This window comes from Schistocerca serialis, chromosome 10, assembly GCF_023864345.2.
Source record: "Schistocerca serialis cubense isolate TAMUIC-IGC-003099 chromosome 10, iqSchSeri2.2, whole genome shotgun sequence".
NCBI classification, from domain to species: Eukaryota; Metazoa; Arthropoda; class Insecta; order Orthoptera; family Acrididae; genus Schistocerca; species Schistocerca serialis.
In genome coordinates, this window is record NC_064647.1 from 203,618,591 (window position 1) to 203,637,595 (window position 19,005).

At 38.8% G+C, this 19,005-nt stretch overlaps 1 protein-coding gene across 1 annotated transcript in view; it reads right to left on the reverse strand.

The window, feature by feature from the left end:
• Positions 1-203: 203 nt before the first annotated feature.
• LOC126424692 (mast cell protease 1A-like) overlaps positions 204-19,005 on the reverse strand; it is a 78,343-nt gene continuing 59,541 nt past the window's right edge. The window contains exon 4 of the mRNA XM_050087418.1: positions 204-542. Within this exon, the coding sequence (XP_049943375.1) occupies positions 204-542 (339 nt within the window). The remainder of the gene's footprint in view (positions 543-19,005) is intronic.

The following is a 19,005-nucleotide window of genomic DNA, read 5'->3' on the forward strand; positions in this document are numbered from 1 at the left end:
TTTGTTTTTTTCTGAAAATGCTGCTGTGCCCTCAAATTTTTGGGATACACGGCAAATATAGACAAGGGTACATATTACGAGGTCGCTAGTGATAGAAAGGGAAACTCTGAATACTGCCCCATACGCTGCCTGCTCTGGGCCTCTTGTACAGGAATGTGGTCGGGGAATCTCAGAATGAGTCGGTCTGACACGCATCGGCCGGCTCATGCAGCCAGGAGAGAGTCTGGTAAGGATCTGAGCAGGGAGAGAGCGAGTCCGGAAGACAGCGCGAGGGTCGGTGCAGACGCCGTCTGGGAGGCGGCGTCCCGGCGCCCCGGCGCCACAGGCGGGTTGACGAACCTCATGATCCACTCGCGGTAGAAGCCGAGGAACAGGTGTATGTTGAATGTGACCGGGGCCCCGCAGTAGTCGATGGTGCAGTTTTCGTACAGGGCCGCCACCACCATGCCGAACTGGACCCGCACGTTGTTGCAGAGGATGGGCCCTCCAGAGTCGCCGAAACACGCAGACTTCTTCTTGACATCGAAAGTGCACAAGCCGTTCTGTGGACGACAAAGCAAGCACAGTTGCAAGGGCCACATACGACACTCCCTGCTGCAGACCATCCTATTACACATCTCCCATGTACGTTATAACGATATGTTTACGTAATGTGTATACATAAACATAAAGCTATAATCGGCGGTGGAAACATATTTGCGAACGCCGACCGTGTGCGGCTGTCTCTTGTTGGATCGTCTGATCACTCGGAAGTTGCATTGGTTCAAATGGTTCAAATGGCTCTGAGCACTATGGGACTCAACTGCTGAGGTCATTAGTCCCCTAGAACTTAGAACAAGTTAAACCTAACTAACCTAAGGACATCACAAACATCCATGCCCGAGGCAGGATTTGAACCTGCGACCGTAGCGGTCTTGCGGTTCCAGACTGCAGCGCCTTTAACCGCACGGCCACTTCGGCCGGCGAAGTTGCATTGCAGAGGAGAGTAAATGCCTATTCAAAATATAATTATTTTTGGATAGCTCAACATGAATTTCCTAAGGGACTGTAGTTTATCATGCTTTTACCAGTAGAATATGGCGCGTAAAAAATATTTCGCCGCATGCAACTTCCGTCCGAACTCGACGAAAGAATTCGTGACTGTGAACTCTCTATTTGGCAGAAACACAAAGAAAATTAAATAACTTCATGGAGGAGTGAGACATAGATTCTATATTAAATAAATAGTCCATACACCAGTTCCATTTAACTCTGAATTTATGGCAATTAATAGACGAACTTACACTGCAATGAATGATTTAACGTGGATGCCGTTTTGACTGGCACTTCTCGTAATGAAAACAATTCCTTTGACGTTTTCACATACACGTCGCACAATAAATCTACTGCTAGGCACTTTTAGTATTACACATTTTTTTTACACTAAAACAATATTATTTTTAACGATAATAATACGGCGGCAAGACATGCGCGTCCGACACAAGTTACAAGAGACAAGAGAAGAATGAGTAACTGTTCATCGAGAATATCTCGTACATCAAAAGAAAAAAAAGTGTAAAAGTGTTCTTCTTCTGTCCGTTTTTCGCGTCGCGGTTTTCAAAGTCAATAACTCACTGCATCTCTGACGGCGCTTCGACAATAAACAAGTTACGTCACAGGTCGTTCACCTTTTACGTTCTCGCAACATTATTTGCTAACTGTAGCTGTTGCCGGGCGACTGCTCGATTAGTGAATGATTTAAAATGATAAGGCAATCACATAATGTTACAACGTTACTAAGTGCCTAAGCAGACTCCACATTTCAGATGCAGCTATAGTGCGTGTCATTTATGACGGCGGCCGAGTTTAGGTTCGTTCTGTGCAACTGACATCACAAAACACAGTCAGCCAATGAACAGAGAACGACGTTGCCAGAGCTCGACTGCAGTGCAGAGCACGGACGAGTGGCTTCAGATTTAGAAATGTTGAGTCATAAATAAAATAATTGAACAAAAGCAATTTCTTGATAGCAGACTTTCTTTTATAGAAAATTTGGAAAAAGCGTTCTTTATACCAATTGCTTCATATTCTATTAATTAATTAAACCAAACAAGCAATAAGCCTGCTAATTCAGGCAATAGCAAGGAAAGGTGCTTGTACCATTCTCACAAACTGCTTTTTCGCAATAAAGAACAGTGGTAATTGTTCATTTCCTATTGTACTTCGACGAAACGTGAATAATTCAAAGTCATACCAACAGTGTTTGTCGGTAATTTGCGTGATGTTTTACAGTCCTCCGGCAAAACAATTGAATGATGATCTGTGTTAGTGTAATGGTTAAGGTGTTTGACTGCTAAGGGAGAGGTTCTGTGTTCAAACCTTGTTTGGTGCATAATATTTTCTTTATTTAAAAACAATATTGTAGTGTCTTACTTCATGAATTTTATTCGTTTGAATGTAATTTTTTGAAATTTCTAGTGCTTTGTCTCTTCATTACAATCATAATAAGTTTTCAGTTTTTCTAATTTTGTCCTCTAAAGTTTCTTTTCACAGCAATTAAAAAAAATGAAAAGGCACAGATACAATATTCATGTTATCTGTTTTGTTTGTATATCTTCTCTTCTGCAGTCGCTGTTTTACTATTCATATTGAGATATATTCTTCGCGACAGTATTAAAAATATTATTTAGAGCAGAATTTCGGCTCGTACGTTGCCGAGCTACTTGATTGTCTGACGCAATTCTTTGCTTCGCTGCTTTGGCAACATCGTCATATTCAATGTTTTCGTCAACTGATCTATGTTTTGGTAAATACTTGCTGTCCATTGTGACGAACACAAATTTTTTGCGCATTGCGCCTCACTGACAACATATTTTAATTTCTATGTTTTATTACGTCCACAATTCAGTTTTGTGTACTTTGCCAATTTTGTTTTAATCAGAACTTTTTAGAAAAAAGCGAAATGACTCTGGTATAAATAAAACTTTTATTACAGTCGCGAAAGACGGAATATTTCTCAATATTACATATGAAACCTATCTGGTACTTAAATTAAATGAGATATTTTTATACAGTAAATTTAGGTATCTTGTCCACATTTCATTCTCAACATTGTGGCAACTAAAATCGACCATACAGAAAGTATACGCTATGGACTTTTACCTCTGGAAACTCTTCAAAATTTCGCGCAATGATTTATTACATTTAATGGTGCACAATAACTGCGTTGAACATCGAAACAAAATTAAGTCATTTATGGGGGGAAGGTATCAGTCAAGAAGATGTGTAAAAATCAAATTTTTGGGCCAAATAGTTTTTGTGAAATCGAATGATAAGTGTGTAAAGCAGTCAGAACACCATGTGTCAGCACAGGCGCGCAGTGCAGTGATGACAATCGCTCACAGCGCGGAATGCGGGAAGCACGTCTCTGTAGCAGCGAAAGGGTTAATGCGGCCGTGGTGGCTTTACTTCATAAAAAGCGAGCTTGCCCCCCCCCCCCCCCCCCCCGCCCACCGTCCCCCTAACGTAAGCTTGCGAACTATTCTATACTATGGCGCTGCTTCTCTGGGCGCGTGCAACTGGCAACACAGCAGTCTCCCGCGTCTGGGCGGGCATGCGCGAGCCGCCAAGATAAAAGAATTGAACTATAAGTGCCTAAGCGGACACCTCATTTCTGATGCAGCTAGCCTATCCTACGGCTCCCAGGGGCAGCAAAAACTTGACTTTCACTATTTCACATAATTATTGATTGAATTTAATAATTTAATATTCTGTCATAATGCATTCATTATCAGATGTAATATTACGTTAAAGATGTAATACAGTAAGTTAAGTACGAGGGTGAGTCAAATGAAAACCTTAAATTTGTAATAACAAATCGAAATTTCGCGACGTTATCCTGTAAGCTGGTAAGCGTGCTACAAATAGCGTGGAGAATGGCCCGTAGGTGGCAGCATGGTGCAGATGCACACATACCGTCGCAGTATCAGCATAAAAATGGCTGCCCCACTTGCGTCTTGCACCAGGGAAGAACAGCGTTCTGTTATTAGGTTTTGGCGTAGTGAAGGTGTGAAACTTTGAAATTCATCGACAAATGAAGGTTCAGTACGGTGATGCATGTTTGTCACAGCAGCAAGTCCACGAATGGAGTAGGAAGTTTGCAAATGGTGTGACTTGAGTGGAAGATGCTCCTCGTTGAGGTCAGGCACAACGAGTCGTGACTCCACAGAACATTGCAGCAGTTGAAGCCATAGTGAAGGAAAACCGCCGAGTGACACTGAATGACATTGCAGCATGTTTGCGGATTAGTTCAAATGTTCAAATGTGCGTGAAATCTTATGGGACTTAACTGCTGAGGTCACCAGTCCGTAAGCTTAGACACTACGTAACCTAAATCATCCTATGGAGAAATACACACACCCATGCCCGAGGGAGGACGCGAACCTCCGCCGGGACCAGCCACACAGTCCATGACTGCAGCGCCTTAGACCGCTCAGCTAATCCCACGCGGTTGCAGATTAGTCATGGGTCAGTTTCACAAAGTGTCTGTAAGATGGGGGCCACTGCAGCTGACTCCTGAAATGAGAGAACGACGTGTTGATGCTTGTGAAGAACTTGTTCGGCACTTTGAAAAAGAAGGTGATGGCTTCCTTGCAAGAATCGTTACTGGGGATGAAACCTGGCTTCACTTCCACCAAGCGGAAAAGAAGAAAGCGAGCATGGAATGGCGCCATTCCTCATTACCAAACCAAAGAAGTTTCGAACAGAACCGTCAGCAGGGAAGGTTATGCTGACTCTCTTTTGGGACGAAAAAGGCGTCATTTTGGATTATTACATGTTATAAAATAAATAAAATAAATAAATAAATATATATATTGTTATTTAGATATTGATTATTCTATCTGTATGATGGTGATTGCAATTGTATTTGCTTATCTGGATCGTGGACGTTTAATTATTCGGTATCAGACGCTTGACAATGGCTTTTTCGTAAAGGCAATGTTACTCGTAGTTGACCGTGAAATAAAACTGAATAATCGGACTTCGTAATAAATCGTTTCCAAAGACTGCTGCGGTAGGTGCGGACTCATAATCTAAATCTCAATATTACAATAAATTGCCAGCCATGCCAATACGTCGTACAGAGGTGATTGTCTACTAAACACAAAAAAGTTACACAGTTAGTTAAATCAGATATATTCAATGAATAACCCTACAGTTCATAATCCTACTTACTTTTATAAATATAAATTCTTTACAGAATCGAGTGCCTAGTGTGGTTGCAACTCGCAGTATTCTTCTATAACATGAAATATGGTGGTGTGCCAGTCAATAAAAAAAAAATGCGTGCTTCTCACACCACTTCAACCAGAGCTCTCCTTTCTTAATCAAACATAAGAGTAACGTAATTGTGCTTTTGTTTTATCAGCGACACAGCGCTGCAGTTGTGTGCCATAGGCTTTATTTATTTGTCACTGATTATTTATTTAATTAGTATTTCGCGTTTCCGAGGAAACTCACGCTCGGCATGCAAATGTGCCTTTATATTGCCCCCTGAATTGTGAGGCGAAAGGACACACCTGCAGGCGAGCAATTCACCTAAAGGCACAAGAAAATCTAAGTTATCTACAACTATTTACATGACTTACATTACACATTATACACATTATATACAAAATTTGAATGACGCGGGTGCGCCGTAAAAGTTCTAATGTTGGCAGATAGAATGCGCGCATGCGCAGAAGCGTCTGTGTAACTGCGGCACTGCCGTTATATCGTACAGTTAGATCACGCGGCACAGTATTACAGTTCATATTGTTCGTGTGCGCGCGTTTTTCAGTCGTTGCACAAGGAAAATATTCAACCAAGATTACATATGAAGACTACATTCTATGACAGGTAACTTAGTTTTAAATTTACAATATTTGTTATAACACAATACAACTTAGATTATTGAATGTTCTTAGTTACATAGTATTGTTTTGAAATACTTCAAAGAAAAATGTCCGTATTTTTCAGGTGCGTTGACCTATACACATCGTGTCGTTATTACAGTTCATATTCATCCGCTGCACAATAATTTTTTACAGGTTAGTATCGTCGTGGTAAAGTTTTTTGATCACAGTAACATCGTTGTATAACAACGTGATTAATACATAAGCATGTTCATTTCTCATTTCCATTATAGTCGTAGTGATGCAGTTGGTTGTGACTAAAAGCATTGCTTATTACAGATCAGACGTGACCCGTCGAGTAATTGGTCCACGTGCAGTTCGTTTTTTACATTCTGTGGAAGCTTGGCTGCAGAACCTCGGACGGCACATAGCTGGCGTCGATCCTTGGACAGTCCAGGTAAGAGTGTCCGTCACATTTCGAGAACATTTCATTCCCTGAAGTTCCAACCAAAATTCTTCCACCCGTCGTGTTGTTTTCTGGATAGGCACTTTGTGTCCATTTAATCCAGTTAACATCTTGAAGTTGGGTACTGTAGTAATGTCACTAGACGATGCACGAATTATGCACTTCACAGTTTCAGTTTTTTGCTGAATATAGCTCACCTAAATGTTCGTAGTTATTAATCAAGGAAATCGTTCATCGCGTTTACATAGATACGCTGCATAATGAATGGCATTAACAGTTTCTTTCACATAGGTTTCCGCGTAGTTGCAGAGTTAGTAATGTTCGTTAATGTCCGTGAACAGTGGTTCACTATGCAATGTCTTTTTGGCACTCGTTTTGTTCAAATTTTTACATAGTAACAGTTACACTATACATCAGTTAAAAAAATAAGTAATTATACATACACACGTCACATATTTTCTTAGCATAAACATAATATAGTTGCACATAAACATGTTTACATCATCATTACATCGCTATAGGTTATTACATTGTGTCACATTTGATTTCATGAATTGCAGATATTTACATCCTGTTTAGCGGTTTTGCTGGGATATTATCGATGTTTTTTGTGATGTCATCTGAAATTAAGATAGGTTAGACACAACATTCATTACATCAGTAGGCAAGACCAGGCGTTTTCACTACTCAATAAATATTCAAAATAGTAAGAGAGAGAAAATGTTCGATTCCTCGCGTTTTGTGCGTGTGTGTAGAGTGTCTGTGTGGCCTTGACTACTGATAGATGCTTTTCGTGTTGAGAGATGTGTGTCTAATCTATTTCTCAAAGTAAAAGATCGCTTCACAGATGACGTCTGTCAGTTCGTCAGGTGTCACACCAAGTCAGTGGTACCTTCAGTAACAAATGTTCCGTGAAAAATTAATATGTCATCCACTGCTACGTAATCATAAATTTTACTTTAATATTCCGTCTTTCAGGTGGAGGCGCGCGCTGAAAGAAGAGTTCTTCTGTCTTCAACTGCGTCACTGGAACCGCTGAAATGAAAATTTCTATACTACTTATTATCTGTGTTGTAACAACAGAGTTTTTCGAGTTGCTTAGCAATATTTTGATGGGTATGACCTTGACATTATTCAGCATGAAATGCTCTAAGATCTCGGTGTGCGTATAGCCCAATAATTTTGTTAGTTCTAGGATGTTGTAACAGATACGCACCAGGATGCGGTATATTAACAATTATATAAGGTCCTTCATATAGCAGACGCCACTTAGCGTTGCGTCGTTTGAGTGCTACAGATTTATGATGAGTACGAAGTAGTACAAGCATTCCTACCTCGAATTTTTGTTTTCTTTTTATTATGTTTCTGTGATGTTTGTTTCGTATTTGTGCGTGATGTGTCAATGTAGTCAATACTTCTTTTATTTTCTGTTCAGGTGTGATTTCCTTGTCTGACAACTTAGGTAATGGTTCTATCCACTGATCGTTCTGTTTGCAATTGAACATGATCTCGTTAGGTGTGTAATTCGTATCGTAAATATTTAAGTTATTGTGTACGTCTTCGAAAAGACTTAGGTAGGTCACCCAATTAGTATGTTTTGATGAAATATAGGTCCTCATGAATCGATTTAATTCTCGGAAAAGTCTCTCAGTCGCGTTACATTGTGGACTAAACCTCGAAATAAATATACTTTTGATGTTATTGTCCTTCAAGAAATTTCTCCATTTGTACCCAGAGTAGTATGCTGCATTATCTGATAGAATTGCTTTAGGTTTTCCCACGTGCGTCAGGTAATCACTTGAGAATCTTCGTATTATAGCATTTGCAGTGGCGGATTTTAAAGCATAAAGTTTTACATGTTTAGAAAATATATCGTAAAAAGCTAAGATATATTTGACGCCTCCAGAGCTTGCTGGATGCGGTCCACTGATGTCAGTACACAGAATTTCCAGGGGTTTACTAGGTAAAATAGAATGTAAATCTGTTTTTGTGGATAAATTCTGAGGTTTTGATTTTTGACATATGACACATGTTTTTAGTTCCTTGTAAATTTTCTTCTCATATTGCTAAAATAACAGTATGTGCTGAGCTTTGCCAAACACTTTTTCGTCCCATAATGACCCCAAACTAAGTGTGTGTGCCAAATTAGATTACGTTCAGACTCTTTGGGAATGCATACACACCAGTTAGTAGCATTTGGATGTCGGCGGTAAAATAACACATCATGGTGTAACTTGTAATACTTAGTCAAAGGATGATTGTGTTTTTCTATCAGTAATGTTATTATCTTATACCAGTGAGGATCAGATTTTTGTAATTCAGCCATGTTTCTGCACATATCAATATAATATTGGTGATACTGCTTGTCTTGCATTAAGAGAATCCTGTAGTCATTTATATTTTCTAAGTCACTGTTGGTATCATTCATACCTTGTGGAAGTCTAGACAAAGTGTCTGCAATGGTGTTGTCCTTACCTCTTATGTACTTAATTTCAAAAGAGTAGTTCTGAAGTGTAACTGCCCATCGTGATAGTCTAGGATGTACAAGTCTACAAGTTGACAAAAATGTCAGGGCCTGGTGATCGGTGTAAATTACCGTATGTTTTCCAAATAAATAATAATTGAATTTCTTGAATGCCCATACTATGGAAAGTGTTTCTAACTCAGTAGTGGAGTATGTACGCTCACATTCAGTTAGAGTGCGACTCGCAAACCCAATAATTCTTATCTGTTCCTCCTCTTTATTCTTTACAACTTGAAATAAGCAACAGCCCAAGCCAGTACGTGAAGCGTCACAAGTCATACAAAAATGTAAATTGAAATCTGGATGGCTCAATATGTTAGCATTCACTAAAGCATGTTTAATTGTATTAAAGTCATTCTGGCACTGTTCCGACCAGATCCAAACTTGATTCTTTCTGAGTAGATTTAGCAGATGTTTACTGTTCAAAAGTGGTTGTGGCAAAAAATGTCTGAAAAATGAACATAGCCCAAGGAATGATTTTAACTGCTTTTTAGTTCGAGGGCTAGGAAAGTTTCTGATAGCATCTAATTTACTGGGATCCGGACGTATGCCCTGTGAATTAATGATATGTCCTAAATACTTTATCTCACTGCAACCAAATTTTGATTTTCTTAGGTTGGCTGTGACTCCAGCTTGTGCAAATTTTTCTAAAATTCTTTGAAGAGTGTCAACGTGTTCATTCCAAGATTGTGTAGCTATCAGTATATCATCTACATAGTGTGTGACTGTCTCAACTAAATCGTCGCCAAGCACGGTATCCAGGGCTGTAATGAATACCCCAGAGCTGACATTCAGTCCGAAGGGTAGAACACAAAACTGATAGGTTCGCCCCCCGACATAAATGCAGTATATTTCCGAGAATCAGGAGTGATACCCACCTGCCAAAACGAATTAGCGAGATCTATTGTGGAAAAATATTTTGCATCTAGAAATTTCTGTAATTGCTCTTCTAAATTTTCAGGTTTTGTGTGAACCGGTAAAATTATTTCATTAATAGCTCGTGCGTCTAACACTAACCTAATGCTTCCATTTGATTTTTTGACAACAAGTAGAGGACTACAATAAGGTGAGGTGGATGGTTCAATGACCTTCCAGTCTAAAATTTGTTTTAATTCTTGCCACACAGCAGGTCGTTGAAATAACGGTACGTTATATGTCTTATGGTAGAAGATCTTGTGAGGCTTAACTTCAATCTTGTACACATACGTGTTGATAACACCTAATCGTTTGGTAAAAACTTGTAAATATTTGGATAACACTTCCTGTAGTTTTATACGTTCATGTACACTGAGAGCTGTAGCTTCACTTATCTTATGATCAAGCAATGTTTTCAAGTCCATTAGCTCTGTGTCAGATGAGTGTGTTTGCATGTCTTGAATGTCATTGTCAAGTACTAACTGAACCTTGTACCCTGTACAGTGTTTGTCATGCTTTCGAGTTCTCCTGTCCAAATCAATAATAATTACACTGCCTTTATCATTTAAAATACATTTACCTTTGGAGAAGTCTATAATGCAGTCCTTCTCGCTCATAATATCTATTCCTAATATGCAATTTGTCACAAGGTTTTGTACAACCAGGAATGGCCATTGTACGGTTCCATTACCTATTTTAACGTTTACAAAAACTTGCTTCGTAACCCTACATGACTTATTACCTAGTGCAGTAGTTATTTTACAGATTTTGGCAGGAAACTCAGGGACAGGTTCCAATTCACACATCTTTTTATAGAAATTAAAAGACAAAACGCTCACAGCTGCACCTGTATCTAGGATAATAGTAGTTGGAATCCCACCTACTACACCAGTAGTAGATGCTAAAACAATTTCATTTGTGTTTAAACGACATTGTGTACTGTCTTGTAAACGTTCATCTGATATATTGTTATTGTGGTTGTATCTTATAAATAAAACAGGTAGTTTTTGTTTAGAATTACTCGGCATATCATTATTCTGTTGTTCAAGTGTGGTGTCAAATAACTGATTAACATTGAAGTCGCCCCCCAAGAATTCTTCAGCCACGACCTGGGGCAAAGTAGTGACTGTTTCTAGTTTGTTGGATTATCATTTGTACTAGGTACTGACACAGATTGAGGTTGTGCATCAGGTGTCATTTCTATTATATTCACATTCGGATATTGCCTATTATGATCTCCAAACTTTTGCGGTTGTTGTTGCTGTTGCGCATTATAACTTACCTGTCGGTCGTAAGGTATGCTCCAATTTTGACCTGGTGGCTGCTGTGGTAAAGCAGAGTTTGAATGAAAGTACTGATCGTTACGAGTCCAACCTTGATGCTGTCTTGGCTCGTAGTTATTATTATTTCTATTTCTGTTTGTGTTTTTGTTATTACCTTTGTATCCGTTGTTACCGTTGTAATTATTACCGCGGTGCCTTTTGTATGGATTGCCGCATGAAATGTTATTACTGTTGTAACTATTGTTTGTATTGGAATACGCGTGTTGATTTTGATTTCCGTACTGAGACGGCATGTGAGTTTGCTGTTTTTGTTGTACCGCGTATCCAACTGTGGGCGCGCCAGAATTGTGTTGGCAAGCCTGCATGTTTTGCATACCACTAGTGTAAACATTGTGGCTGCTGTTTTGCCGCGCGAAGCGCTGATCTTCAAGTAACATGTCAACCGAATCTAAGGCTGTTAAAAAATAATCTGAATCGTCATCCGGGATATGTAGGACTTTTTCTTTAATGTTGAAAGGCAATTTGGCCTTCAACGCACGGAGTATATCACGCGTTGCGACTGGTTCGTCTAAAAAGTGTCCCATGTTCAAGTATTTTTCAAAATATCTGCGTAAGTTACCATTTTTACTGTTAAAAGTTTCAGGTTCTAAAATTTGTCTTCTGAGCCGCTCCTGGACGGATTGCGACCAGAATTTGTTCAGAAAAGCACGCTCAAACTCACTGTACATGGTACATACGTCAGCTTGACTGTATGCCCAGACAGCTGCATCGCCTTGGATGTAACCGACAATATATGAAATCTTTTTCCGGTCACTCCAAGTGCGTGGAAATGCGTTACTAAAAGATTTAAGAAAAATCACCGGATGAATGGTTCGTTTTTCTGGGATAAAAATCTGAAACTGCCTGTGTTTCATAAAGCTTTCATCTTCCTTCGCATTGTGATATGGATTTATTCCACTGTAATTACTGGTATGTTCAGCTGGCGAGTAATTACGATAATGTTGCTGTGGTTTACCATGATAATACCTTGTGTTTGTGTTTCCACATCGTGGTATGTGTTGTAGTCGTGGTGTGTTTTGTTCTTGTGTATTTGTCGTGTGCGGAATGTGTGTATCATACTCGAATGTATATTGGTTTCTGAACTGTACATTTTGACTGATATCTTCGTTACATTCAGACTGTAGTTGATCGGTGAATTGTCTCATGGGTGCAGTGACGGATTGTACTGCGTCACTGATCAGCTGTTTGTTATTAGTAATGTATTGCGCTACGGAGTCGTGCACAATTGTTGGTAAATTTTCACGTAAGCATCTATCAAAATGTTTGTCTTTGTTCTCAACCCAATCATGAAATTCTTTATTAATATTTTGAAAATGAGCTGTGGCATCTGATTGTAAGATGTCAGTCAGGTGTTGTTCAACATTGTCAAATTTATTCTGTACGTCAGTAATTCGTTTTTCAAGATTGTCATGTACTGAAGGATATGTTTGAATTTGTTCAGTAAGAACTTCACACGTGACATTAAGGTTTTTTACTTGTGTCTGTAAAAGTGCTACGTCAGTTGTAGTCTTTTCTTGTCTCGTATTGAGCTGGGAAAATTTAGTACTGAGTTCGGTCATCTGTTTGGTCAGTGTGGCGTCTATAAGTTCCACACGCTTACATAAAGTGTCATTACCTATCTTGATTGCTATGAGATCAGATTTGATTTCGTCATTTTGTGTTTTTAACTGTTCATTTTGTGTCTCTAATTGTGCCTTTAAGGTTGCCATGTTTTCGGCGTTTTGTTTCATTAGCATTTGTAACATGTCGGCAATGTTTACCGTTTGCAAGGTCTCTGCCCCCGCCGCGTCATTAGACGTGACGTCATGCATTAACATGGGCTCTGATTGAGATTTTGAAATTTTTGTAGTGGACGGCCTATCGTCAAAATTTTCGTCAACACTTGCGTCAATGTTTGATGAATCGTCACTACCGGTTGCTGTCGTAAAGTCATTTTCTAACACTTGTCTCACGTCCGAGTCGGATTGCGTCTGAATAGTACGTCCTTGCTGTTCCATTTTTGCGTATTGTTTTCTAGTTATTACCATGCCACACGTGATATATGTTTCAAGAAAATTTTTGACACTGATTTTAAAATAAAATGTAGTTGAGCATGAATCGCTCGTAGCAACAATGGCTATCTGTTAATTTAAAAATATAAACTGAATTTGAGATTATTGGTAATGGCTGCTAGCCATGTTACATGATATCGTACAGAAGTCGGCCATATTGTACACTCGTGTATTGGTATTGTTGCATACGTTATTGTTTAGGGAAAAGTACTGAGAATGAAATTTATCACTGAAACAGAAAAGAAACACTACAGAATTTACTGAAAAGCTAATACACTGAATTATACGTCTGGTCAAGCCTACCAATGCAAAGATGCTGCGTCTTACCTTATTTTGCTGGAAGTTTCATTGCGTCTTCCCGCAAAATTTCAGAATTGGAAAATATCTTCAGATTTTGTTATATCTCATACATTGACGTCCAGGTCCAGAAAGTTGATTTTTTACATGAAACAAAGAGAACAATGTAACAAATGACAAAATAACAAGTCCGACACGCAGTCGCCAATATAAAATAAATAAAATAAATAAATAAATATATATATTGTTATTTAGATATTGATTATTCTATCTGTATGATGGTGATTGCAATTGTATTTGCTTATCTGGATCGTGAACGTTTAATTATTCGGTATCAGACGCTTGACAATGGCTTTTTCGTAAAGGCAATGTTACTCGTAGTTGACCGTGAAATAAAACTGAATAATCGGACTTCGTAATAAATCGTTTCCAAAGACTGCTGCGGTAGGTGCGGACTCATAATCTAAATCTCAATATTACAATAAATTGCCAGCCATGCCAATACGTCGTACAGAGGTGATTGTCTACTAAACATAAAAAAGTTACACAGTTAGTTAAATCAGATATATCCAATGAATAAGCCTACAGTTCATAATCCTACTTACTTTTATAAATATAAATTCTTTACAGAATCGAGTGCCTAGTGTGGTTGCAACTCGCAGTATTCTTCTATAACATGAAATATGGCGGTGTGCCAGTCAATAAAAAAAAAATACGTGCTTCTCGCACCACTTCAACCAGAGCTCTCCTTTCTTAATCAAACATAAGAGTAACGTAATTGTGCTTTTGTTTTATCAGCGACACAGCGCTGCAGTTGTGTGCCATAGGCTTTATTTATTTGTCACTGATTATTTATTTAATTAGTATTTCGCGTTTCCGAGGAAACTCACGCTCGGCATGCAAATGCGCCTTTATAATGTCTAGAGGTACCACTGTCACCAGTGCATCATACACAGAACCCCTAAAACTCATCTGCGGCCTGAAATCAAATCAAAGCGTTGTGGATTGCTGTCAGCAGGTGTCCTTTTGCAACATGACAATGCAAGGCCCCACACTGCCGGTACAGCAGTTCCACCAATCACAGACCTGCATTTTGAGTGTCTTCCTCATCCGCCATACTCACCACACCTTGCTCCCAAGTGATTTCCATACGTTTGGACCACTCAAAGGTGCAATGGGAGGGAAGAAGTTCCGATCTGATGAAGAGGTACGCCACGCGGTGCATGAGTGGTTGCGCGGACCACCAAAAGAATTTTTTTTCTAAAGGAATTTATACACTTTGTAAACGCTGGAGGACTTGCATTGAGCGTGGGGGAGATTATGTTGAAAAGTGATACAGGTTTGTACCACTTCTGCACAATAAATAATATTTAAAAAAAATATTTGAGGTTTTCATTTGTCTCACCCTCATACGTTCATCGTACATCTCGCACTGATTTCTTCGGTTATTTCCCACGCTGTTGTCTGTTAGCACTGACAACTCTACGTATGTGCCGCTGCTCTTGGTCGTTAAGTGAAGGCTGTTGCCCATTGCGTTATCCATGGCGAGAGGAAATGCCTGAAATTTGGCATTCTCTGCACACTCTTGATATTGTGGATCGTGGAATATTGAATTTTCTAACCATTTCCGAAATGAAATGCTCCATGCGTCTAGGTTCAAGTATCACTCCTAGCTCAAAGTCTGTCAGTTCCCGTCATGTGACCATAATCACATAGGCAACCTTTTCATATGTATCACCTAAGTGCAAATGACAGCTCCGCCAATGCACTCGTCTTTTATATCTTGTGTATCCGATGCTGCCGCCATTTGTAGATGATAATTTTTGTTTAGTTTTTTAATACTTTAAACACAATATTACAGCCCAGTTGTCGTTTACTTTTATTTTTTTACCAGAGGTCAAGACGGGCAATACTACTCAAAACTGGTAATTCTGCTGAATAAAACCGCGATCGACAGACTGCAAAAAGTGTGCTCTCATAAACTTCATTGTATATTGCAGTACTTACAAATAAACACCAGGTATGCAACGGTTCTGCGTGTGCACCATCGCGCCTTAAACAGACATCTATGCATCTCCATTTCCTCTTCTACATCTTGTGCAGATTACTGGAGATCTGCTTTGAAATGTTTTCTCAGCTCTTTTGCACAATTCTTGAGCAGCCTTTTACCTACTTCGATCCATATGGGACTTGATTATTAATTTATTAATTAATAATTAATAATTTCAGTGTGTATCCAGAAATTTCATTATCCACATCCTCGTACACAGTTTACTAAACTGTACAGTTGGAGCTGCTTTTGTTAAAATATTTGTCACTTGTTCCTCAGAGCTAATGTCTAGAACATTCAGAAGTCCTTCAGTACGCAACTGGTGTAAGATACTGTATTTAATATCCATATGCTTCAGTGGTCTATATTCCCACTTCTGTAATAGGCATGTGCGTGACCGATTATCTTCATTAACTGTTAGAGTTTTCGAAAATATTTTAAATTCCTTTAGAAGATTCTACAGGCAAGGGTATTTGTTGTAGCTGTTGCCAAAGCAAGATATTTTGCTTCCGTTGAAGAGAGTGAAAGATTTATCTGTCTCCTTGTAGCCCAATAAACAGTGTTTCCAAAAAAAAAAAAATCGATCTTCTGTCTTCTTGACTTCCTCAGTCACAATCAGCATACCAGAGAAGATCATTTGAATTTTCCTTTTTGTTACACAGATCAACAACAAGTGTTACTTTAAAGTACCGAAGAATTTGTTTCAAACTTTCCATTAGAATTCTAATGCTTTATTTTTACGTCTATTAAAATATTTAAGTAATGCAATTATGTCTGGTCTTTGATTGTATCATTCATACCTTAAGACTTGGTTCTCACTTGATACTTCCTTTGACCTTGCTGCAAGACAAAGGCTATCGATGGACACAGTTCAATTAATGACGTTTTGTTACCTTTAGAATTATTACGCTTTGCTTTTCCGTCTAATAGTTTACCCTTTACGAAACTGAGTTACAATTGTTCACTTGACAAGGTTTCCTGAGCAATAAAACAACCTGGTATGTTGGAGGCATTTTTAGTAACAAACTGCACATTACATCGGCTTCTTCAATATTAACACCTGTTGCTTCCAAATCACATATTAACTTATCAAATTAAAAAAAAAGATTTTCAAGAGTATCGTCATTTCCATTACACCTCATGGTCAAGAGAGTCTTTCTTAATAAAAGTAGATTAACCATAGATTTACCCTCAAAAGTTTGAGTTCGTAAATTCTAGAAATCTTAGGCAGCTCCCTTGTCCTTGACATACTCTGATTAACTGTCTGAAATTCTTTGGATTATTTGAGACACACTTCTTATCGCTTACGCTAAGTTCATCCAGAAGTGCTTTCTCCTGTGCATGTTGTTCAGTTGAGTTATGCTGAGTAATCTCTCTCACTTCGAAGTAGGGCTTTTCCGCAAAACTCAATAATGCCAGATCACGTAATTGTGTTCAGTCCTAAATTTCCAGTTGTTAAATTTCATGCCATCAAGCAATGGTATCCTGTACTTTTCCATCTCATGTGCCATGACTGGGAATTATATATTAAATTAATTAATTAGTTATTGCACCTTTGCTTGTTGTGCTGTAAAACTTGGCAGCTAGGCCCAAACCTGTTGTTAATTACCAGGTATTTAGGTAAGTATTTAGATGAGTTTATTATTTATCACAATTACAATTACAGCCATAGTAAACCATGAAGCCGAGGTACAGATACAAAGGGGAAAAACACAATGAAAAGCTCATATAGAAAACAAAGAGAAAATAAGTCAAAGCATGATTACTAAATTGTCAATATTTTATCATGTTTATTGACTAGGGAGAGCTGTGTTGTATTCGCCTAAGATTATAAGTTTTCTGTAGGCTTTTTCATACCATTTGACTAAAAAACTTCCAGTATTCATACGTAATAAGCAATGTTGCGTACAAACGTCCATCATAAATAACGCAGGATCTTACTTTTGGTTTCTTTTGATATTCTGCAGTTAGGACAGCACAGTGAGATACATCTTTCGACTGCGAAAAGTTGTAGCAAACATTTGTGTCCTAGTTTGTAGCTTGCACATTATTCTGTATCTGCAGCATATACTGGTTTGGAGCATGCGGACTATACATTGTTTACAATTTGTTTCTTTTATATATACCTTTATTTCTGGGGGATTTTATTGAGTAAACTTAACACTGCGTATGAAGACTTTTTTGTACTATATGTGAATATATTTTTGTGCTCTGGATTATTCACTCATAGTAAATTCGTCTGGTCATAGTCCACTACGTAGTAGATTTTGCTTTTCCCTTTTATATATAGATAGGATTAGTCGAGTATGATGTAGAGAGTCATATTCAATGGAAACACAGGAACTCGTATCGGAATTCTCTGAGGGAGAGACGTCAGCAGCTGTTGCAGTGCCTGAAATCCAGACAGCTGAAGTGAGTGAAACTACGGTGATTTACGAAACGGAGTAGACCATTGCGTGTAGCAGCTCACACTTCTGATCATGGAAGATATTCCATTGTGGGTGAAAAAAATTCTAGAGAAAGCAGAAGCACACAGAAGCACCCGGAAGTCAAAGCAGATCGAATGAGAGTAGACACAAACAGGAAAGAAGTGATGCAGAACAAAAAAAGAATTCAGGGAGAGATAGCAACACTATGTGGAGAATCCGATCACCTACTCAAATCAGTGGGCAAACGCTAGATTGTTGTTGTTGTTGTCTTCAGTCCTGGGACTGGTTTGATGCAGCTCTCCATGCTACTCTATCCTGTGCAATCTTCTTCATCTCCCAGTACGTACTGCAGCCTACATCCTTCTGAATCTGCTTAGTGTATTCGTGTCTTGGTCTCCCTCTACGATTTTTACCCTCCACACTGCCCTCCTATGCTAAATTTGTGATCCCTTGATGACTCAGAACATGTCCTACCAACCGGTCCCTTCTTGTCAAGTTGTGCCACAAACTCATCTTCTCCCCAACTCTGTTCAGTACCTCCTCATTAGTTATGTGATCTACCCGTCTAATCTTCAGAATTCTTCTGTAGCACCACATTTCGAAAGTTTCTATTCTCTTCTTGTCCAAACTATTTATCGTCCATGTTTCACTTCCATACGTGGCTACACTCCATACAAATACTTTCAGAAACAACTTCCTGACACTTAAATCTATATTCGATGTTAACAAATTTCTCTTCTTCCGAATCGCTTTCCTTGTCATTGCCAGTCTACATTTTATATCCTCTCTACTTCGACCATCACCAGTTATTTTGCTTCCCAAATAGCAAAACTCCTTTAATACTTTAAGCGTCTCAATTCCTAATCTAAATCCCTCAGCATCACCCGACTTAATCTGACTACATTCCATTATCCTTGTTTTGATTTTTTGATGTTCATCTTATATCCTCCTTTCAAGACACTGTCCATTCCGTTCAACTGCTCTTCCAAGTCCTTTGCTGTCTCTGACACAATTACAATGTCATCGGCGAACCTCAAAGTTTTTATTTCTTCTCCAT